The following is a 25,441-nucleotide window of genomic DNA, read 5'->3' as shown; positions in this document are numbered from 1 at the left end:
TAGTTTTTGATATTTTTGGACCAAAATGTATTTTCGATGCTTCAAGAGATTCTAATCAACCAACTGATGTCACATATGGACTACTTTGATGATGTTTTTATTAGCTTTCTGGACATGGACAGTAAAGTGGGCATTGACTGCATTATGCTCTGGGACTAAAATATAAAATATCTTACGGGTGTGGAACGACATTAGGGTGAGTCATTAATGACATCAATTTCATTTTTAGGTGAACTAACCCTTTAAATTGCAATTTCAAACAGGACAAGTCGAACGTGCTGTTTAATAGCTTAATTGGTGTTTAATTATATCAAACTTAAGTTTGTATGCATGTTTAGCAAGAAGGCAAATTCAATGACTTTTGGCAAATCACCAGTGCTCCAAAGTTGCCACGATCAGGACAAATATTCCCCAATATTCTTACTCTTGCCCTCCCCCCACCTTTTTTTACAAGGTGCCATTTATCGGAGGCAGCAATCCATTTATTGACGAGTTCCTGCTTTGCCTCAACAGATCCGTGCAATAAAAAGTCTGAAAGCAAAAGCTTTGATTCCGTTCCGTTAATCGTTTCAGCTTCTGAAGAGCTATGGGTTGTTGAGAAATCTTCAGCTTGGGTGCTCAGCTCATTTCGTACCATTTTTAAAATGAACTCGAATCTAAGTCGTAATACTTTGCCTGCAATATGACACACGTCCATCATTAACATTGTCATCTACCACAGTTGGTATACTGTGTATAAAAATATATTTCATCCCTAAAGCTCGCATGCTGTTGAATGGATTGACAAGCGGTTATCTCCCAGATCACACGCACTGAATTTCAACAGTTCAAACCTATTAAATATTTCCATGTAACCCAACTGTATCCGAGTAGATTATTGCATTTCATGCCCAGTAGTACAGAAATCTTTAACATCAACTAAATTTCCTATGGAGTTTCATCCAAATCTGAATATGCATAAGCAGCATTCTGATGCACATGCTCTTAATACTGGTGGACATGCACACGCACGTGCGCACGCACACGCACACATATATATAAACTCTCACATACATAACCATGTTTAAACAAACACACTCTCTGAGCTGCTGCCCGTCTAAATAAACATTATCAGAACACGGAGACTTGTTCCAAATAAATAACAGATTCGGTCGTGTGCAAACATATGCAAAGTAACTCATCCCACGTTCCTCTTAGCAGAAAGAACAGCAGAGTATCGATGTCATACGGATGGGCACGAGTGATCACATACACATATAAAAAAAAAAAGCTTCCTTTTTTTTTTGCAGTGTCCTATCCAGAGACCACTGACCAAAAAGAACTGCGTCATGGAATGTTTTTCTCTGGAAAACGGAGAGAAATTCAGAATGAAAACTCATGTCAGATATAAAACGGAATGCTTCAGTTTACAAAACTGAGAAGTTTTGAAAATTACCACCACAAATGAAAATTCTGTCATTAGTTATTCATTGACCAGTTATGTCATCCCAAACCCCTAAGACTTTGGCTCATCTTTGGAACACAAATGAAGATCTTTTTGATGAAATCTATGCAGTGAAGTGACCGAAATCTCTCAGATTTTATCAAAAATATCTTCATTTGTGTTAAACTTGCATTAAAAACACTTTAATCCCAAATAGAATCAAAAAAGAAGCAACTGCTTTATATGATGAGCAGACTTCATTTGGTTTGTGAACAAACAGTGTACTCAAATTTGGTAAACGGAAGTTCAAGAATGAGCCAATGAGGTTTGTTCTCATGTGTCCAGGAAGCACGGTTGAGCTTCTTTTTCCTAAAGCTCTGTGTACGTTAACTGATCAATGTTTATATGCAATTAAAAGTTAAATTAACTTAAAAAATAAATAAATCTGATTTGTTTTTTATGATCTCTATTAATGTTTTAAAATGCCAGAGTTTTGGGTGAATAGACTTTCAATTAAGGGACAGAAATTTTCCTAGATTTGATTAAATCTTCATTTGTTTCAAAGATGATACCAGAATTTTCATTTTTGAGTGAACTATCCCTTTAAATTCTTTCAAATTTACAAGGAACAGTTCTGCGTTCCAAAAACCATTTTTCTGTGAATACGTACCTGTGTGTGCGTGTATTTTGGGTGGCCCTGCGAATCCTGTGCGTGCTCTGTGGCGATGTAAACTGTCTAGGATACTTTCAGCCAATCGCAGCACATCGCTGTGGGTTTTGGGATGTGACATCACTGCCTCTAGCTGCTGCAGTCCTCCCTCCTCCAGTAACATGCTGCAGTACCGCCCCGCTGCATCCACCGAGGCAGAATGGGAAAATAAAATTAATAACAAAATGTCTCTCGGCTCAGAAGTGTTGGGTTTATGGTGCTGTGCTGATCTCACCATTTTTGCTGCAGACGTGCTGCATGGCCCACGCGGCCCACAGCTGAACTCCTGGGGTCTGGAAACACTCCAGTAAAGGGAAGAAAGGGTTGAACGATCTGGAAAAGACACAAACACGCCATCTCATTTTAATGCTAGAAATCAATCTTTCTAGTGAATCAATGGACACTAGGTAAATATGCCAGACTTGACTACAGTGTTGTTATTGTTAACAAAATCTATTAAGTTGTTTTAGTTAATTGAAATAAAGCTGAAATAAATTATAAATATAAAATTAAAATTTTGGAAACTTTATTTTAGTTCAGTTGTAACATTTCTAGTTTTCATTTAAGTTAAATGGAATACATCTTAAATAAAATAAATGGAAAGCTAAATAGAAATATATATAAATAATACATTTAAAAAAAAGGGAGAAACCACCCCGCAAAATTACTAAAACTAAAATGTATAAAAATATAATTCAAAATATTAATAAATACTATTATAGTATAGAAATAATAATAAAATAGCTGGTCAATAATGTTTTAGTTAATGACTTATTACAAAAAAAAAAAATCTAAATAAATTGGATAAAAATTCAATTTTATCCAAATTGGATAAAAATTCATTTTCTGAAGGTTAATGCCAATTCACTTTTCTTTTCCTTAAAAAAAATTATAATAAAAGACACAAATATTCATTAATAATAATTTATATGTATAATATTGTATATGTCACTTTAAAAAAAAATTATTTTCAAGATCAAGCCAGATTATATTCCCCCTTCAAATTCTATGTTCCCAGTTTGATTTTTTCTGGATTCAAAAATTAATGATTGAATTACATTAATACAATTGAAAAAAAGAATGTTTAAATCAACGGAATTGAACGACACATAATTCAATACATAAAACTACTGAAAACAGAAAAATGTTGTATGAATATTTGAACATGCAATATAATCAAAAGAAAGAAAATAGCCTCTGCTTTTAAAGCCTAGACTACAACGTGCATAAGCAATGCTTCTATTGCTTGTTTCTGCTCCTTTTTTCCTGCATTTTGATCTGGAGATTCTGCACTCTTTCACAACAAAAAAAGATTTGTTGTGGTGTCATTTCTCACCTGTACGCTACCATCTCACATTCCGGCGTTGGCCACTTCAGAATCGCCGAATGCTGCGAGAAACACAATTTAAGCCATTTACTCAGGCTTCTGGTGTAATACCCAAGCAATTTTTATGTCTATTTTGCACAAATACGCACCAGTTGCTCCAGCAGCGTGGTTCTGAGTGACATGTCAAGGGTCCACACCTTCTCGCCTCGTGAGGTGAGGTGGGCCAAGATGCCGGCGGCGAAATAACTGACCTCCACCTCTGGACTGTGCAGCAGAGAACGGATATGGTCCAGAAAACTTTGAACCATCAGCTCACCATGCAACTCCCCCACCTCAGCAATATTATTCTGAATACACAAACAAAAACAAAACATTCAGAACTAGACAATATAGACAAAGTACAATAGCACAAGGGAACTCAGCTACAAAAATACCACTGAATGCAAAATGAAACAGCCTCATTATACTTTCTAACTAAGGGAAACTATTAGCATAATCCCTCTGACACGAGAAGGCGTTTTATCAGTGCTGCCCACAGCTCCAGAATCACTCACTTCAATTCAATTTCATAGAGCGCTAGAATATGCATTTCTGTCTCTAGTGTATATACAACACAGCATTATTAGAGGCTTGATACAAAAGATTCCTATATTTGATACATTTAATATTCTTCTAAAAATAATATAAACAAACACACTATTGTTTTAAAGTTAGTGGTTGGTTTTATATTTTTTCAGTCTCTTATGCTCGACAAGCATATATTTGACCAAAAATAAAAATAAACAAAACAAACAGTATTGTGAATATTATTGTGAACATGTAAAAACAATATTGTGAAATATTATTAAAATTTGAATGATTTATTTGAATATATTTTCAAATGAAAGGGTTAGTTCACCCAAAAATGAAATTGATGTCATTAATGACTCACCCTAATGTTGTTCCACACCCGTAAGACCTCCGTTCATCTTCAGAACACAGTTTAAGATGTATTTTTGATGCTTCAAGAGATTCTAATTAAAGGGGGGGGTGAAATGCTGTTTCATGCATACTGATCTTTTTACACTGTTAAAGACTTGGAATGCCATACTAAACATAGACAAAGTTTCAAAAGTTAAGGTGGACGTTTGATGGGAGTATTTCTTTGTCAAAAATACTACTTCCGGTTAGTCATAAGTTTCGGCAAGTTTTTTGAGATCATGCGTCCCCTTTGACGTTAATGGGGGCGGAATTTCCTTGTATGGGCCTTACGGACAATTCTACCGGAAGCGCGTGAGAGAGAGCGAGGGAGAGAGCGAAAGCAACAGGCTACGCCCATCAAAGCGCTGGCTTGTAGGATGCTAAACAGGTGATGTGCACATAACAATGTCACCAAAAAAGTGCGTTTTTGGTTGCCAGACCAAGATTCCCCCAAAACCCCGCGTTAAGGCAACAGTGGATGTAATTTGCTTTTCCGGATCAGCAACTGAGTTGCGCGAATGTTTATATCTGTTCGCTGCATTTCGGTGCCGACTGTTTCATAAACAAGGCCCAGCTCGACACAGGATTTTCCGATCGCCTAATGCTGAAGGATGGAGCAGTCCCAACGTTAGTACCGCAGGCGGTGAGTGAGACTGATTCAAATGTCTGTGTCTTTGCCTATGCTCATCAAGTAGCCCAAACATGATCACGTATAGCTAATTGATCAATGGAGCATGCGATGTGTAGTGCGTGTACATTTGTTTAGCTGGCCACTATATGTGTAACTTTATGTTTGTGTATTGTAAAAGCACTCCAAACAACAATACACAAAGAGTGGGGAAATATGTTGAACTAAATAAGCGCGCTTCTTCATTCAAATGCGCTACTATTCCGTGTCTTTCTATGTAAACACTAACTTAGCCTGCTGTGCAAAACCAGTCCGCTTACTGTCTACACAAACCACGCGTAAACACACAAACACACGTGCACAACTGCACTTCCCACATGTACACCTTCAAAGACAAAAATACGAAGATATAATTCAAGTATAAATATGTAAATAACACAAGTCGCTAAGCATATTATATAGTTAGTGTATAACTTGTACCACATAGAGACGTCCTGCTCTAGTCGTTTTTGCTGCTGCTCCTGTTCAACTGCAGCCTCTGGGTCTGATTCCGGATCATAGATGTATGGCTGTATCTGATTAAAAGCCATATTTTTATTTTGAATAAAGTTTTCTTCTCGCTGTTAGGGATGACACAGCTTTAGGACGCACTCGACTCAACACAATAGCAGCGTGCTGCTGCACACGTCATTATTTAGCTCCGCTCACACGACACGCCCCCACCCGCTCGGCTTTTTTCGGAAAGACTCGGAACAGCGCATCTTTCTTATATAATTATAAAAAAAATAAAGACTTTTCGGAGATATGCAGGATGCAATGCTACTCTATAGGTACTCAAGATTGACATGACACTGAGTGTTTCACCCCCCCTTTAACTAACTGATGTCACAACTTTGAGGATGTTTTTATTTCCTTTCTGGACATGGACAGTATAGTGTGCCTACACTTAGATACGCTGTCGGACTAAATATAAAATATCTTAAACTGTGTTCCAAAGATGAACGGAGGTCTTACGGGTGTGAAACGAAAATTAAGGTGAGTCATTAATGACATCGGTTTCATTTTTGGGTGAACTAACCCTTTAATTCCGGTGATGGTAAAGCTGAAATATATATAAAAAATTGTATTGATCCCAAATTTTTTAAATATTAATTTTTGTGTGTAATTTACACTTTATATTTAGGGGTGTGCGATATTGACAAAAAAAATGATATCTCTGTATTTTCTGGGATTTTCTCAATAACGATAATTAGACGATATTTTGCGGAGCGTGTTATTGTGCTGGTATCTTGGTGCTGGTGATCAGCTGACTCTTGATGTTTTTGATATTCTTCATGTTCTGTATGGTGGTCAGTTCACAGCAGTGACAGAAATCATTTACACAGACAATTTAATGAGCTTAGAGTTAATAATAGCCTGCAGTTATGCATAAATAATGTTTTGATGTTTTAAACACATAACGATGCATACTAATATTTAAAATTATTTAAAAGATGAAAAGATACTTTAAAACCGCCAGTAGGCGGTGGCACGTCACTATTTATAAGTGCGTCGTTGAGATTCAACCGATTCATTCAAACAACTGATTCATTCAGGAACAACTCATTTGACTATCTTTATCTATCTTAGTCACTGAATCATTGATTCAACTGATTCGTTCAGAAAGCTGATTCATTCAGTAAGGAAACACGGCGTGTTGCTCAGAGACGCGATTACAGTGCTGTGACTTGTTTTGAACTATTCTCGTTGGCGAAATAGAGTAAACATGGGCAATAAGGTGTCTAAAATGTAAGTCACTTAATATAAAACTTTTGTTTAGTAAACTTGTATAAAAATAAATATCACATTTATGATATAAATATAGACTCACATAAGTGTGCACCCGCACTAGTCTAATATTCAAGACTACATCACGTAGTGTATGCGTACACACTTTGGGTGTGTGAGAGGGACATACTCGATAATGTCAGATCGCAAATCGTTAAAACAACAATTACGATATTATCGCAGAGGATATATATAGCACACCCCTATTTATATTTAATTTAAAATGTTTCTGTCACATTTTCAATGTGAACTTAATCCCATTATTAACTTAAACACATTATTTCTTACCAGTAAACCCAAGACCTTCTGTTGTATAGATGATTCTGATGGAAAGGACTGAAAAAAAGACATTTTTGAAAATTAAAAGTTAACAAATTACAGTTATGTTTTTCCAAAAATTGTACAAAAAGGTTTGAAGAGCGTTTACCTCAAGTACTTTGATGAAGAGCTCTAGTCCCTGGTTCTCTATGAAGTGTCTGCAGGTGGTAGGAGATTCATCTGTGAGGTTCCACAGAGCGCTGAGTGTGAACTTTAATGTGGCGTCAACAGTACCCTGGCACGCCTTCTGCCTCACAATGTGCAGGAGTTGCTATGATGTGAAGAGTGTGAGAGATGAGTATACACTACATTTCCAATTCAGGTGTTACAAGCGCTAACTGTAAAATCTTAATAAAAAAAATAAAAACACCCATACCTTTACTATAAAAAGCTCGGCTCCCAATTGTGCAGTTTGCTCAGTGGACAACTATTTAAGAAACACACAAACAAAGAGTAAAGTTAAAGATGACATTTAAATAAAAATCCTTAATTTCAAATAAAGAGTAGTACAGGTGCTGTGTGGAGTTCCAGTCATATGTACATACAGAATTATCAGATCCAATTTAAACCTGCATAGAAATATTTGAACTATTGCAGCCAAAACATATGCGACTGATAGACCGAATGAGATTTATTCTTAATCAAAACTTGAGCACGAAGTGAGCTGCCAATATTTTTCTACCAAAATTAAAAAAGAAATTGCATCAATTACTCACACTTGTCATTTTAAACCTATAAAACTTGCACTCGTCTGTGAAACAGAAATGACAGCTACATTGACAGCTACTCAACTACCACTTTGTGGTAGAATGAACTTCATTGGTTCTCCCGGAAGCTCAAAATCCCACCAAATCCCTCTCCACATAATGCATATTAAACATTAGGTTCATTCTAATTGCATGTGATTGTGTTGGGTCTCACAACTATTTTGTGTTTAGGCAAATTGCTTGAAATTTGTTACTGTACCTTTAAGACTATATGTAAATAATCCCTTACTGGCTATGTGTAATAGGTAATAAACAGTATTAAAAAGGAGATGATATGTCAATATGGGTGGCCAATACAGTCGCTGTTTCGACGTCATTTTGTGTAATGCCATTTTCAATTAATGCTGTGAACATTAACAAAACTTTTGATATATAAAAAAAAAAAAAAAAAATGAAAGAACAAAAACCCTTCAGCCCATGAAAGCGTCTCAGATACACTTTTCTGACCACCGCAGACATGAACGTCCTGGCATAGCACAGGCACGATCTGGATGTCTCGCATCTCTCATAATGCATTTCACAAAGAATCACTGCGATGGAATGTTGTGAATGTTTTTCTGGGAGCCTCCCAGGTAACATTTCCTCTTTATGGTTAAACCTGTTCTCACCCGCAGACTGTAGCTGCTCACCTTGGCAGCGAGGATGGAGATAATAGCGACGGCCATCCTCTGCATGTTCTGATCCTCGTGGTTACAAAGCCACTGCATCACCAGCTTGGCAGCTTCAAACCTGAAAAACAAAATGTCACAATTGACCCAGATAGACTATCCTGACGTGGTCATACGTGAAGGTGACGCAGATACGAACAAGCTCTCCGTTTAGGATTCGAACAAATATAATCCAAGCCCCTTTGATGACGTGGACGATTATGTTAATGTTATTCATCTGTCCATCATTGTTTAAAGCCCGCCCTGATGATTTCATTGGTCCGAACAGTTTCTGTTCAGGCATAATCACTCCTCTATGGATCAAGTCCAGACCGAACTGTCCGAGGTCAAATGTTGTGGGTGGGGCTGAGTTCGGCTGACTACGCACTACCAGTCTGTACACACTTGACTGAAAGCATGCATCAAACCTTTCATATAAAATGTTTTGCTTGATTTTATATTAGAATTGGTGCTACGAATGAGAAGGTGGGTCTAAATGGCTAACTTCTTATATATTAACAGAACTGCTAAATTCTACTTTTTTTTTAATTCATCAAAAGCTTGAGCAGCAAGTCAGCATATTAGAATGATTTCTGAAGGATCATGTGACACTGAAGACTGGAGGAATGATGCTGAAAATCCAGCTATGCCATCACAGGAATAAATTACATTTAAAAAAATATGCAAATAGAAAACATTTAAAATTATAGTAATATTAACTGTTTTTTCTATGGAAAATAAATGCAGCCTTGGTGAGATAAGAGACTTATAACAAAAAAAAAAAAAAAAAAAAACCTTACTGTCCTCAACTCCTCAATTACTGAACGTTAATTTCAATAAGCAACATTGTCAAACACAGCAAAAGATTGAGTGATGATAACACTGGTCATGGAAATATTTAGCATCAATAATTGTATCGATATTACCACAGCATTATATTATATTTCAGTGTAGAAAATGTCACAATACTGTAATTAATTAGTGTAGTATAGTTGATCAAGCCATGTTGCTAATTGATTTTAATTAAATTCTTCAACCATACGGTTTTATAAAGGGTTAAAGACACGTGTAAATGTATATTTGAGGTTGTTTGTTGATCACATGCATTTACCTGTTAAAGGGAACCTCCTGCAAGATCCGATCACTGCAGAGAGACAGCAGGCAGTTCTTCTGCAGCTGTACACAACCAAAAACAAAAATCATTGGCACATGAAAAGCCCTCCTATGCCTTTTCCTCATTCTCAAAGTGTTTTGTATCATGGGGAACTGAAAGGTAAAACATTTTTGTATATCCTCCTTTTATTAAATGTGCAAGAAAGATACTTCCTGTAGAAGTGTTGACAAGTGAAAGTGACCTGACTACACGGTACATTCATCATATCATTCAATCAAATTTATAAATCCACTGTCCCAAATAGAGCTGGACAATAATATTAAATCAATCAAAATATATTGGTAATTATTTTGCTTGTAATATAAACTTAAGCAAGACTGTGATTATCAGTGTTATTTTAATACACTTTAAATACACTTTTAATTCATTAAAATTTTCCTAAAGACTGTCATTAGATGAAAAAAACAAAAAGTCGCCTGTCAATTGCGCCATATCTGTGTTACCCTCAGTTTCCGGTTTAATTTTGCAGAAACACTACCCTTACTGCAGTGTGAACAAGTGTCACTGCAGAGCGAACGCACAGATTAATGTCAAAACATCCTTTTCAACACTTAGATGTATCTAATATGATATACTGAGCTAAGTTACCTCATAGTCATGACCGGAAAAGAGGAAATGGCATAATAAAAGCTCCGCTGCTTGCAAAGCGTGTGTTGCGTTCATCTTATTACCAATCGCTCCAGCGGCCTTACTCATCTCAACACTCGGTCCTGCTCTGCTTCACACTACAGTAATGTTAATAATCACATCCATGAACATTTACATTTCATGAGTCCTATCCCGATTATTTTCCACCGGTTGTGAGGTGAAGACCACGTTCCAAGATTCAAGATCAAACTACATCTTTGTTTTGAATAGGCGCTCTCTAGCGGACAGAAAAGTTAAATAGTGCACATTTAACAACAAATATTTTTAATAATTTCATAAACAATAACATTTGCATTGGTTCATTAAAAAGGATAGTTTGAAAAAATGACCAGTTTGAAACTAATTCTAACTGTTTTTTTTATTTAAAAAAAAATGAATATAGCTATACAAGGTCTCATTTGTTAATGCATTAACATGAACTAACAATGAACCATATATTTTTAGAGCATTTATTAATACTGTTAGTTAATAACACTGTTCATAAACATGTTAGTTCACAGTGCATTAACTAATTTCAACAGATACAACTTTTGATCTGAAAAATGTATTCGTAAATAATGAGATTAACATTGACTAAGATTAATGTACGGTCATCTCCCAGAGGCTAGTTATTTTTGGCTATAAAGATTTAAATATATTTTCTTTCAAAATGGTGTCACTTTACTTAAAAAGGCCTTTATTAACTCCCCGGAGCCATGCGGATAACTTTTAGAATGGATGGATGTACTTTTTCCCCTCTTTAAAATCTAATTTACCATTCACTTCCATTATAAAGCTTGGAAGAGCCAGGGCATTTTTTAATACAACTCCGATTGTGTTCATCTGAACAAAGTCATATTCATCTAGAATGGCTTGATGTGGAGTAAATCACGAGATCATTTTCATGTTTGGGTGAATTATCCCTTTAATGCTGTAGAAGCATTGTTAGTTCATTTTAACAATTGTAGTTTATTCATGCTAAAAAATTTAACTAATTATTGTAATTGCTAACAAATTATTTTAAAGGGTTACTTTTTTATTATATTTATATTCAAGTAAAATTCAAATACTGCTCTTTATCAATATATTGGGGCATATAAATGAACATTTATAGTGCATTTTACTTTACCATTAAACATTTTGAATGTGCTTGTCAACAAAATTAGAAGAACAATCATTTTAACAAACTTTTTTTTTTTAAATCCCAATTTTAAACCATTTTACAGCAAATACATTGCACATAGTCAGTAATTTTTGCATTTTTGACCATTACAGACTTTCTATACCATACTTATTTCTTTACATACCTGTTGGTGGTTGGGGAAGGTCTTCATGGCTTCGAGTAGCAGCTGTGTGACGTTTCCCAGGAGCCGCACAGGGATTCCAAAGGCCAGTTCCTGTTTGGTGAGGTTGAACACACAGGCACTGGCTGCCAGCTGCACATTCAATGTGGCCGGATGATTTTTCATCCCCAGTGCTACTAACTGCAGATAGACAACAAATGTAAAGTGCAGAGAAGAGCCATGAGGGTTGATATGGAAAAATGCAGTGAACTTGGATTCATCTCAGTCTCTGTGAGTGTACGTACCTTCAGGATGTCAGGCCGTGGTTTCTCGATGGCATGTGTGAGGCTGAAGAGGTGGAAGAGAGCCTCTCTAACAAAGCCCTCCCTCTCACTGTACCTTCTCAACGCCTCACAGATTTGAGTCTCATTGGCTTCCCCAGTCACCTGCAAAAACAGAAAAACACCTTACAACAATTATGATCTCCATTTTTGTTATTATCTTGCTGTTGCGTGCGAGCACCTACCTTTAAGCTGCCCTCTCCAGACAGGAAGTCAGAGAATCCAGCGTCGGTGGCAAGCAGACCAACAAAGGTCATGCCTGGTCTCGCCTCCACGAAAGCCTTGACCGCTGTATCAGTCACCTGTTTGCGGCCAGACACGTCCAGAGACACCAGCTGAGGCAGGATGCCAGGAGTCTCCAGCAGCTGCCGCGCCACGTCCGATGTGAACTGCTTATCATCTGAGATATCAAGGTGCTGTAAACCCTCCAGCTGGAGAAACAGAAAAATAATGTGCATTAGCTGTATACGATCATATAAGAAAAACAAACGACTTCCTGGCTACAAACTAGTCAACGAATTATGATAATGTTTTTTTTAATGATAATGTTTTTTGTCCAATCTGTTAATATATTGGAAAATACAGGTATTTAACGGCATCTCTCGTGACACTTTAGTTTTCTCCTTGCTGTACGCATTCACGTGTTTTGACAGAAGAACATGGAAAAGTTTTGTGTAGGTTTTAAAGTAATAGTTCACCCAAAAATGAAAATGTTATGTTTATCTGCTTACCCCCCAGGCATCCAAGATGTAAGCGTGTTTGTTTCTTCAGTAGAACACAAATGAAGATTTTTAACTCTAACCATTGCACTGTGCCAGTCATATAATGCATGTCAATGGCAACATTTTAGAGTATGAGAGCTATGAGAGTAAAAAACAACAACATGCACATACGAATCCATATTAAACGCTGCGGCTTGTGACGACACATTGATGTCTTAAGACACGAAACGATCGGTTTGTGTGAGAAACCGAACAGTATTTTTATCATAGTCATCATATTATCTGGTAGAGGAGGTCAAAATACACGTTATGGCTTGGAGATGCGCGTGAGAGATCACTTCCGCCGCTTGTATCCGATTGAGATAAGCCATGCTGTGTACATTTGACCTCACTCATCGGAAGTGATGGCTCGTTCGAGCCTGTTGTACAGATCCCATTCAAGGTATAATTTTTTTATAAATACTGTTCGGATTCTCACACAAACCGTTCGTTTCGTGTCTTCAAACATCAAGGTGTCATCACAAGCCACAGGGTTTAATATGGATTCATTTGTGTACGTTTTTTTTACTCTCATAGCTCTCATACTCTACAATGTTGCCATTAAAATGCATTATACAACTGGCAGACTGCAAAGGTTGGAGTTAAAAATGTTCAATTGTGTTCTACTGAAAAAACAAAGACACCTACATATTGGATGTCCTAAAGGTAAGCAGATAAACATACATTTTCATTTTTGGGTGAACTATCCCTTTAAAATACTTGCTCATCAACCAAGTGTACATTTGATCCGGGAAAAGAAAAAAAAAAAAAAACGTAACTGGCACAACGATGACGTCAGACGTAGCATAAGCCTATTGAACTGCGTGAGGCGTTACACTTTCTTTGTAAGATGAATACGAAAGGCGGTCTGCTGGAAGATGGATATTTGACTTGAAATATTAGCCTGGATGCCAGCCGATCACAGCCTTGCCAACAACACTTGAGCTCAGGCATTTTGGTCTAGACTTGATCATAGAGGAGTAATTATCCCCGAACAGAAACTGTTTGGACCAATGAAATTGTGAGGGCGGGCTTTAGACAATGATGGACAGATGATCAACAGTAACATAATCATCCACGTCATCAAAGGCGCTTGGTTGAATTTGTTCAAATCCTAAATGTAGAGCTTGTTCGTATATGCATTCACCTTCACTATTTCACTCTGAAATGATGATCATTGTATTGATAAGCAACTGTGTATCCTTAAATTCATTTTTTTTTTTACAACACCGGCAAAGATCATTCATTCCAGCGCACGTGCATACAGGGTTGCTAAGTTTTTACAACAAAAACCGCCAACTACTAGCCCAAAACAATAGCTTCTCAAGGTTCTCCAGGAAAAAATGGCGTTTGGGGGGTAAAATGTATGTTATTTTGGCAAGGTTGCCTGCTTAAATTTGCATTCCTGGGTCTATATATCACATAATAGTCGCTTCAATCCGCAGACATAGAAAACAACCCGCGGACATGGAAAACAACCCTCTGGAAAACCGCAGACTTGGCAAGACAGTGCAGTTGAGCTGTGTTGACATTTGACGTAAATGTACATTTTAACGTAATGTGTCACTCCGTTGCTCTGATAGGTTGTAGGTCTATCCAATTGCTGTCTTTCCTGGTTCGGTTGAAACGCCCCATAGAATTGAATATGACGACGTCAGGCTAGTGAAATATGGATATTTTTCTTACAAAAATCCATCGATTCACTTCAGAGACCTTTATTAAACCCCCGGAGCCAGGTGGAGTACTTTTATAATGGATGGATGCACTTTTTTGGGCTTCAAATTTTGGGTAGCCATTTACTGCCATTATAAAGCTGGGAAGAGCCAGCACATCTTTTTAAATAGAACTCCAATTGAAGAGTTCAGAATCAAATGCCTCTAAAAGCCACTTTGGTCAAAAATTTGATAACGATACTGAGTGAATGCTCTCCACATATAGTATACGTACATAAAATACTTTCACTTCAAACCCACTAAATCCCAGCCTCAGACCATTCAGAAGTACCGGTACTTAGGAAGAAACCTATACATAGAAGCCTGACAAAAATGCTTATTTCAAAGAAAAACATCAGACAGATTTAAGTCTTCAGTTGTATTCGTCTGAAAGAAGACTGTCATATACATCTAGGATGACTTGAGGGTGAGTAAATTATGGGATCATTTTCCCCCAAAAAATTTAAAAATGTAAACAACTGGTTGAATAGCAGCAGTTGTATAATTTAGTCAGCTAGTAGAATAGTCTCGTACATCCCTAATTACAAACTAAAAACACAGATAGCTGACCTGACTGAGCACTGCAAGCAGCTGAGCGGTGGTCATCTCCAGTCTCTTGAGCTGGTGCATGGTGAGGTAGCGTAACCTGCTTCTCAACCCCAGAAGCGGGGTCAGGTTCGTCACTGAGGTGTTGGAGATATCCAGACTCTCCAGGCGAGGCAGCGCGCACACGTCCACCAAGCCAGAATCGTAAAAGTCGACGTTGGACACGCTGAGTGCGCGCAAACCCTGCATGGCGCTGAAGCAGCGATGGCTGGGCTCCTCCAGAGAAGACATGGTCAGGCCGTTCAGGACAAGCCGCTGCAGGCCTTCCTGCAAGGTTTTATTGGATGAGAGACCTCGAAGGATGTCGGCTATGGTGAGGTCGGCGTTGACCCGTGATGCGTCTAGCTCCACGAGGCGGTGGGGGCAGAGGGCCCGGTGGAAGGCCTCGGCGGAGATTCGGGCGGTGCGGATGCAGGCGTGACGCAAGCGGAACTGCTGGCAGCTCCGGAAGATTCCCACCGTACTGTCGTTCAACAAGCCTGCAAGAGAATCCATTATGTTCAGTCAGTGTTTTGAATATAAGATCAAATCATTTAATTACACTCACTACAAGTTTTAAAAGCCTGTAGAACACGACGCAAGAGAGTGCGGCACGGTACAAGTTTTGAAGGGTGGAGTGCGGGGGCAGGAGGGAAGACGCTGAAATATGAGCGGGAAGCAGGAGAATGAAACGACCTGTGGGCTCCCCATCTAATAATAAGTCTGTAACTGGAGATCTCGAACGTGTGTGTGGAAATCAGAAGAAATAGACCCCAGAACAAGACAGAATCTAACCTGACCAGGACTAAAAATAAGTGTAGACCTTCCTACGGGCTCTAGCAGGTGGGAACAGGAGAAAAAAAAAATAGTTGTGTGAATAAGCGGTGTAAGCCTGCCCAGTCGTCCGAAAGGAAGCTAACGATCCACGGATGAAGGTCACTGTGCGTTCGATCTTTTCAGCTGGGCAAAGGGATTTAATTCCAATTTATCTTTATCTGGCTCCATTATATTATGACCTCTAATTTAGGTTAGAATGCCAATTGGTTATTTGGTAAATTCTATTTATTAGTTACAATGCCGATTGTTTCATAGCACCTTTTAACACACATTAGATTATTCTGTTTAACCCTTTGTTGAAAATATACCTGGTCATAATCTACTAGAGTAAAATAATTCCAGAGGAAGTCAGAATAAATCAAAATGTAATAATTTATTAACAGTCAGGTAAATGTATAATGCCAATTACATAATCAATTCAAAGATAGTTAATGCAGACTTCTGGTACCTGACTTCTGGAAATTACATAACGCTCTGGAGACACTCAACGTTACGGGCTGACCCATATAAAGATTCAAGCCCAGACTTCTTTGCAACATTTCTTTGAAATACCCAGACCAAGATGCAAAACTCTTTCAAATGTAAACACGAGTTCACAATGGGAATTTACATTAATCAAGTTCTATAGACCTGTGTTGACGACAGGAGGTAGAGAACATTTGGCAGGAGACACACCCTTCACACATTAAGCAGAATATCTCTAAGCTCTTAAAACATGGATTATCTTTTGGTTAACTTGTATGGGGATGAGAGTCGCACTGAGACATTTCAAACTATATCAAACACATAATACTGTATAGTGAGAATTGACATTTAAATCAAATAGATTTTGGGAGTATTTCAGGTGATCTCATTATGAGGGGAAGCAGGATGGGGGGAGATTCAGGTGAAGGGAAAGACATGTAAAGTAATGCCATTCTCAACTGATTCACTCAGTGTGAAGTCATCTTGGATGAGAGTGATAACTAGCCTAGAAATCTAGACGCACCCTAGCGGCAGCAAATTTAATCTGCCCGCGAGTGTCGTCTAGCAACTCTCAATACCCTTCTGAGCTGTATTCGCCTAACTCTTGCCGGGCCAATCACATTGTGTATAGAGTCGGTGGGCGGGGCCATAATGACGACGGCCGAGTTGGGTTCGCGTTCAGAAACTGGCGAACGGCGGTCTTTCGAATCAGCTTTGACCACGACTCTGGAAGACTTGGAGTTAAGCTTTTCTCTGCGAGAAAAGGGAAGGGAAGATGTGTTCGGGGTTTTGCCGACCGGATATGGTGAATGTTTAATCTATCAACAAGCTCTGCTTCACCTTCGTTGCTCTGGTTGGTTGTAGCTCTATCCTATCGCGTGCAGAAGGAGTTTGAAAGAAAACCGTTTATCCCGCCCCTCGGATTGAGCCCTGTCAATGGTGAGTTTCCAGACCAAACATCTTGATGTGGTAACCAAGTTATAACTGTATGAGTGATTAAAGATGCTAATCTCTTATTTTCTCACATAGTCTTTATTCCTCAACCGGACATTTTGGCATTATGCAAGTTCTCCTAGTCTTTCAGTGGGATAAAATCTAACATTATTTTTTTCAGAAGCAGAATTGAACATTTTTATTCTGCAGACCCCCGATATTCTGTTTCACCGATAATTGATCAAACTCTTGTTCATGTTCTTTACATATAATGAAAGCGGATGGGGATTCAGTTGGTCAAAATTAGAGTTTGCAAATAAATTATTCTAGATAGTTTCAGTGTTCTTTATTTATAGTGTAGGTGCGAGGTGCAGAAGTGAGAAAATGCACGTTTTGAATGCCTATATCTTCTTGTTGCAAATGTTGTCATTGTTTTGGAAAAACACTAACAGTATGGCAAATATATTTTATTAAAAAGGCAAAACTTCATAGTAACGTTAAACATTAAGAAATACTAAAGCATAAAAATTAGAACCTTCAAATATTAAAGAAAACCAAACTAAAATGAAAACTATTAAAAATGACAAAAGCTTGCAAGATCACTAAATCTTACACTAAAATGAAAATATATCAATAAAATCTAATTTAGAATATGAATAAATACTATAATAAAAATATATATTTAATAAAATAATCATTAATCTTTTTAATGAATAGGTTGAAAAAAGACAAAAAGACAAATCTATAAGTTACTGACTTATATCATCTAATGATTCAAAAAATCAGCTGGAATAGTTCTTAAAGGGGTGGTCTCATGCGATTTCACTTGTTTAGTTTTGGTTAGTGTGTAATGTTGCTGCCTCAGCATAAACAGTATCTGCAAAGCGCTAAAAGTTCAATGCAAACGGAGATATTGTCTTTTAAAGTTATGCCAGTTTATTGCCTACAAAAACGGCCGGTTTGAACTACAACAAGCTTCTTCCTGGTTTGGTGACATCATAAACCCTTGCTAGTCACAACAAAGACTTCTGCCCGTAATGGTAAGGGGCGTGGCGTTTCCGGACAACCTGTGCTTGGCACTTCAGCCAATAAAAATACATGAATATACAATTAGCCATCTAACCAATCTAAGACCATTGCGTTTTTCGGAGGGATGGGCTTCACAGAAGCAGGGAGCAAATGAGCCGTTCAAAGGACAGTGGAGACAGCGTCGTGGAATAAAGTTAAAATGGCGTAAAAAAAAGTATTAAGACATGTTATACTGCACCCCATTAACACAACCAAGCCTAGAAAAAAAACACGGAACCACCCCTTTAACTTACTTCTTACAAGCCATTACATTCGCCATGTCCAACTTCTACTGTGTGCACTTAGTTCACCCACAAATGAAAATTCTCCCATTATTTACTCACCCACAAGTGGATCTAAACCGGCAAGAAGTTAAGAATGTGGGTAACCAAACAGTTCATGGTCCCCATTGACTTCCTTTGTATAGAAAAATAAATACTGTAGAATGGGGTCAATGGGTGGGTGCATCAACTGTTTGGTTACCCAGATTCTTTTGTGTTCAGCAGACGAAAGAACTTCATACAGGTTTAGAACAACTTGAGGGTAAATAATGACATAAGTTTCATTTGTGGGAGAAATATTCCTGTGAAATACTACATCTACTACAACAATTATTATGCATCGTGTACCTCAAAATAAAGGATGGCCCCTACTCACCCTCTGTGGCCATCTTGCAGAGCAGTTGGTCGGCCAGCTCCTGCGGGAAGACCAGCGGCTCACGGAAAGAGAGAGAGCCGTCATCACGCATCTCACAGAAGATCTCCAGCCTGGAGCTCACCAGAGTCATGCACAGATCGGTCAAAGATGGTGGGGAAGCCTCGTCCTACAACAACAAAATAACTATGAGCTCAACAACAAATCAGATCTCATCTCTCCTACAAGTTTCTTTCCTATGGTACTGGATCTAGCGATTAAATGAAACTCTTGATGTGTCAGATTGAAAACAAGTAACAAGGGAATACCGCTACTGCATAACAGAACTTTTCATATCAATTTGTCCATGGATTTTCAAATTACAATTTAAAAATCCATGGACAAGTTGATTAAAATGAATACAAAATAAATAAAAAAAACTGCTTTTGTATTAATTAAAAAAACTGTATACATAATTTTTTTTGGATAATCTTAAAATAAATAAATGCATAAATAAAAATGTGATTAAAATGAATACAGCATTGGATTAACATACAGTGCGCACTGCATATCCAGAAAGTATTGACAGCCCTTCATTTTTTCCACATTTTATGTTATAGCCTTATTACAAAATGGATTAAATTCCTTATTTTTTCCTCAATTCTACCAACAATAACCCAAAATGTATACAAAATGTACACAAAATATCCAGAATGTATAGAGCATGGTAGAGTGGCCAAATTTATAAAAAATGTGTTTGAAATCTTTGCAAATTTATAAAAAAATAATAAAAAAATAAATCACATGTTCATGAGTATTCACAGCCTTTGCCATGACACTCAAAATAGAGCTGAGGTGCTCCTGTTTCCACTGATCATCCTTGGGATGTTTCTACAACTTGATTGGAGTCCGCCTGTGGTAAATTCAGTTGATTGGACATGATTTGGAAAGGCACAAACATGTCTATATAAGGCCCCACAGTTAACACTGCATGTCAGAGCACAAACCAAGCAATGACGTCAAAGGATTTGTCTGTAGCCCTCCGGGACAAGATTGTATTGAGGCACAGACCTGGGGAAGGGTACAGACAAATTTCTTCAACATTGAAGGTCCCAATGACCACAGTGGCCTCCATCATCCGTAAATGGAAGAAGTTTGGAACCACCAGGACTCAACTGAGCAATCGGGGGAGAAGGGCCTTAGTCAGGGAGGTGACCAAGAACCTGATGGTCACTCTGACAGAGCTCCAGCGTTTCTCTGCGGATAGAGGAGAACCTTCCAGAAGAACAGCCATCTCTGCAGCACTCTGTATTAGGGGTGGGCGATATCTCGATTTTCAAAATATATCGAGATATTTCTTCAACTCGATATGGATTTGGACATATCGTATATATCGATATATTGTTTATATTTAATTCTGATTCTGCCAATTTTGCTTGTTTGCCTTCCCTGTGCTGTGCTCGCCCCCGCTCGCACGCCTCCCGCCTCTTGCTTTTGTTCCCCCTCCCCTCGCGTGTTGTCTCATTGAACACGGCTGCTTCCGCAACCAGGTGAGGATTAGTTATCATGTTGACAAGCGCGCGCGTTGTTCAGGACTCAGTTTAGAGACCATGTTTTCCTTCTAACACAACTGCTTGCTAAAATTCATAATGAAATATTAATGTTCATCATAGTTCAAGTCGCAATCATGATTTGTGATTTGTGTCTAACTGATCGCATGGTTTTCGGTTAAAATGTCAAAATGATCGCATATCATTCGAAAACATTTAAAAAGTATTGCAATATCATTACTATTATTATTTTGTCAGCTTTATCACGGGATTATGATGAATAGGTCTATTCATGTTTTAACCAAGAGGGAAAAACGCCACATCCCGGGTGTCCTGAGACACGCGGTGCTCTTCTGTAAGTTGTACTCTATCATATTATCATATAGCCTACCTTCTGACATTCATATTTCGTTCTGTAACTGGAAAAGAAGTGAAATTCAGCTCATGTGTAGCCTACATGATCTGCATGATGAGTTTGAATTTGGTCAAACTCATGACAAACATCACTGTTTGAATTTTGATACAAATTTAACAGGAAATGGTGTTATGACAAAAATCAGTTTATTTAGATCTCAGTCATGCCCCCATCTTTCTGCAAAATGCTTACTGTTTACTTTAAGTGTAAACAAGGGAGTCTTTAATTCATCTTTTGAAAGCATGAAATAAATGAAAAGAAGGCAATATTATTTATTTTCTTTTACAATTTAATTATTATTATTTATGTAATCAGGGAGTTTTTTGTTTAAATGTCACAAAAGCACTTTGTTCCTACATGAACTGACTACCTCTTTGCATTTCAATAAAAAAAAAAAAAAAAAAAAAGAATTTGTGGTATTTGGCATATTTGTTTTGCTGTAGTTTTTAGGGGGTTATTTTTCCTGTGAAGATATCGAGATATATTTCGTATATCAAGATATATTTTTTGCTCCATATCACCCAGCCCTACTCTCTATGATAGAGTGGCCCAACAGCACACAAAAGCCCGTCTGGAGTTTGATAAAAGTAGGGTTCGGTATGGTGACCCGGTGCCAATATAGCACCGGTACCTATATAACCGATTCCTCATTTCGGTGCCGCCCACTTAAGTTCAACGTGCTTTCGCACTTTGGCTGGCGCTGAGCCAGAGACAGACACGCTCAGCGCTTGTCACATATAACAACACATATTCAGTGTTTTCAACCACATCATGTTTATTTTAGGATTCAAACATTTAAATACAGATAAGTAGCAGCAAACACACACACTGATGTCCATAGCGGCAATGACAATCCTTTTAGACAGTTATAATTTGACTGAATTTGAATTCATATCAGATCAACTAAAATGATTATTATAAGGGTTTTAAATGGCAAAACACATTAATTTACATATATTTGAAAATCAGATTATCAGATTTTTTTTATTTTCAATAAAAAAGAAAAACTACCGGTAAATAAAACCGATACAGCTGAGCTGTCATACAGTACTATTGTGGCTGCTGTGCATCATGTGAGAAGAATGACGTGTTGCCATGAAAACAATATGGTGATGCGTTCTAAAATATTAAGCCAGAGAATATGGTCATATTTCTTAAAAATAATGCTGAACTTAAGCTTGTTTGTAGAATACAGTCTACTTTGCTGTTATTAGTGCTGTAACTGTTATTTAGTCTATTGTAGTTGGGTTAGGTGGCTTAGGTTTTTACTGTGAATTTAAGTAAATTGTGTTTTGTATCTATTTATATATTTAAGTATACTTTAAACTTTTAATAAATTATTGAATTTAGATAATTGTTTTAAAAATCAATAAAAAGCCATTCTTTAATGTCATCTACTGTCGTTTTGTGGCTCTTTATTTAAATTTATTTTTTAAAGATGTCATGAACTGGCTTGTTTATACTGTTGTCTGAGGTCAACTAATGACGTTTTGTGTGGTTTTTACATTCAAAAACAACATAACTAATAAGTAATAGGCTATTTTCTACACTGGTTTTGAGGCTCTCTCCAAAACGCTGGGTTTTGATGGGCGAGACGCACTGGAGACTTGGAAGTAAACGCCCATGGCTAGGATTGGATAAGATTTGCATATTTAATGAGCTGAAGCTCCCCTGTCAGTTCAGGGAGCGGAGAGATTGAGAAAGAATCTTTATCGAACAAACATAATGATTTATTTCTCATCGACCCGCAATTGATTGGACTATTATTTTATATTACCCGCAAGATCAGACGATATAAGTGCGTACCACACGCACACATAAACAAGGTGGCAGCATCATGCTGTGGGGATGTTTTTCAGCAGTAGGAACTGGGAGACATGTCAGGATCTTTAGGTCTTCAGCATCATAGAGAAACATTGGAAAATCTGATGCTCTCATGCCGTTTATGCTACAAAAATTGTAACACAATGTTCAACTACAACACTGATTCCAGTTATCCTGAGAGGATTTTTATTTTGGTTGTCATACTCTCATTATTCTCACGTCATGTAATGGTGCAAGTTAAATCAAAAACACATAAACGATGGTCTAAATTTCAGTGCATTTCTCCATATTAAGATGGTAACATGTAAATGAATTTAACCCTGTGTGGTACATGAACAGTGTTGATCCTGGATGTTATCATCTGCGATAACATCCATCTGCATCTTCTCCTCATATTCTTCTTCATCGTTTAGTTGGTTTTAGTAAACATTTATATTTCTGTGAGTTTAAATATGTTTAAGGTCTACATTATCTGTCTGACTATAGTTGGGGGACTATTTTGATGGGTATTATAGTTTATGTGTAGTGAAGGTGAGAGCTCGCACGCAGTTTATCGGAGTTGTTTTGCAGATACATGTTTACCAGTTAAACTGCACCCACGAAAAGGCACATGGTCTGTATGTGTTTTTTTATTGTTAATTGTATAAATGGTTGTGTGTAATTTGCTGTGCATGTTAAATATAATGCGCTGTTTGTTCAGCTCTTACAGTGATTTTTTTTGGATTGAAAAACGATGTAATAAACTTCATAAACCATCAGTAAAGTTTGGTCATTATTCAGACGGAGTATACGCAACATTTTGTGTCCAAAAACATCTTGGGATGAGGTTTTCACATGTGACAGCTGTCATTGTAAGATATAGCTAATCTGTTTGTTTGTCCGACTTAGCAACAGTAACTAAGGGGGCGGGGCTTACCGCCAAAAGGAGCTTCAACAAAGTACTGAGCAAAGGTTGTGAATACTTTGTACTTTTTTTATTTATATACATTTGCAAAGATTTAAAATAAACTTCTTTTACGTTGTCATTATGGGGTGTTGTTTAGAATTGAGGAAAAATATAAGAAATAATCTATTTTGGAATAAGGCTGTAACATAAAATGTGGAAAAAGGGAAGCGCTGTGAATACATTCCGGATGGACTCAGCTGTATCAAATAAATATGCCAAATATTTATTAAATAAATGTAACCGTACACTTCTAGTGTAACTTAACAGGTACAACTTATTTTACAAATATTCTATATTGGTACATTATATAATCACATACATATTTAGTATGTGCTTGTTTTTTTTTTTGTACCCAAAAATATATTTTAAATTAAAGACGGATGTCCCTTCCATGAGGAAGATCATATTTGGTAGTCTGTGGCATCTAAAAATCAAAAAGCCCTGAACTTGTCTACAAATTGACCGCTAGTACACTGCATGGAGGTTTGAACCTATACATTTTTGGCAACCTTTTTGATCAGCCCACTAAAGAAGCTCTATGTATATACATCTCTGACAGTCAATCATCCCTATGACAACAAAATGTACGACCAACAATATGTTACTACAAACCTCAGAGTTGAAAAAACAATATGTGCTACAGTACTTTAGGATGATTCAGATAAGGCAGATATGAGACTGCTAGTTAACATTACATACAGTAGTGTGTGACAAGCGAAAGTCTTACCATGGTGTCAAAAATATGGATCATAACGGCTTCAATATACAAGACACAGCCGTCTTCTGGGGTAATGGCAGGTGGGTTGAGGTGTATATCAAACACAATCCGATTGAAATGTTCTTAGCTTCTTAGCCTGTTAGCTTCCAAAAATCCGTTTTCCAACATTTGCAGATCCTATTACTTGTTGGTATTTAAAAGTAACGTTACACGGGCCGCTTTAAATCTACTGCAGCCTGTGTTCCTCGTTTGCATTGTTCTCTAGGCGAAGGATGTCTTCTGTTGGACAGCCTCGTAAGCGCTCTGATAATTAAGTGCTGTCAGGCATTTTGACGGGTTTTTATATCGGGAGGAAACGGCAGCGACGTCTTGACAAGTAAACAAGGTCGTCACACGGGAAACGGATCTGCGTCAAAGAGGAAAGAGGAGGCGTGGTCAAGGGCACGGTCTACGGAAGATCAACTTTTTTAATTTTCTTTTTATTAAACACCAAAACAAAACAGAACGAAAATATACTTGATTAATATATAAAACCAATTAAGCATTAAGCAATGTACGTAATTGTTAAATATACAAATAATAATAAAAGAAAATGACATATATGAAGAAAATAAAAATAAAACCAAGAAAGGGTCTCTTATTATTCCAACAAATTGGGCCTTTTTAATTTTCATACAATCCAATGATCTCTTTTGAATAGGCCAACATACGATCTTCATTTTTTTATTTATGAATGAAAACCCAGAATCAACATTACATTCATGAAAAAAAAAATGTTTTAAACATCTAACAGCATTCCAAACATAATGTTTTCAATAAAAGGGAGCAGCAAATTAATCTTTGTCTAACATCAGTAAGACATATTTTCACACCATGCAAACTCGCTCATCCATGTCTTTATGGACCTTGCTTTGTGCACTCCACCGAACTTTACTCTCAGCACAATGTAGCTAGGCAAATCTC

General features: G+C 37.3%; 1 protein-coding gene across 2 annotated transcripts; it reads right to left on the bottom strand.

Moving 5' to 3' along the window:
* Window positions 1-180: 180 nt before the first annotated feature.
* Window positions 181-24,883, bottom strand: zyg11 (zyg-11 family member, cell cycle regulator). 2 transcript variants are annotated; one of them, XM_067417209.1, is made up of 16 exons: window positions 24,488-24,883; window positions 19,050-19,215; window positions 15,075-15,589; window positions 12,217-12,462; window positions 11,996-12,136; window positions 11,715-11,891; window positions 9,718-9,782; window positions 8,568-8,688; window positions 7,569-7,619; window positions 7,302-7,463; window positions 7,163-7,210; window positions 3,609-3,806; window positions 3,469-3,521; window positions 2,368-2,465; window positions 2,094-2,273; window positions 181-1,343 (listed from the first exon to the last, which is right to left on the bottom strand). In XM_067417209.1, the coding sequence occupies exons 1-16, from the start codon at window positions 24,509-24,511 to the stop codon at window positions 1,327-1,329; spliced, it is 2,262 nt and encodes a 753-aa protein (XP_067273310.1). In that variant the 5' UTR covers window positions 24,512-24,883; the 3' UTR covers window positions 181-1,326. The 2 variants fall into 2 exon arrangements, with proteins under 2 accessions (XP_067273310.1, XP_067273311.1); XM_067417210.1 differs by having other exon boundaries at window positions 8,589-8,688.
* Between the last annotated feature and the right edge of the window lie 558 nt (window positions 24,884-25,441).

This window comes from Pseudorasbora parva, chromosome 15, assembly GCF_024679245.1.
Source record: "Pseudorasbora parva isolate DD20220531a chromosome 15, ASM2467924v1, whole genome shotgun sequence".
Classification (NCBI taxonomy): domain Eukaryota; kingdom Metazoa; phylum Chordata; class Actinopteri; order Cypriniformes; family Gobionidae; genus Pseudorasbora; species Pseudorasbora parva.
Note: the sequence above shows the minus strand (reverse complement) of the source record. Positions and strands in the feature narration are given on the sequence as shown.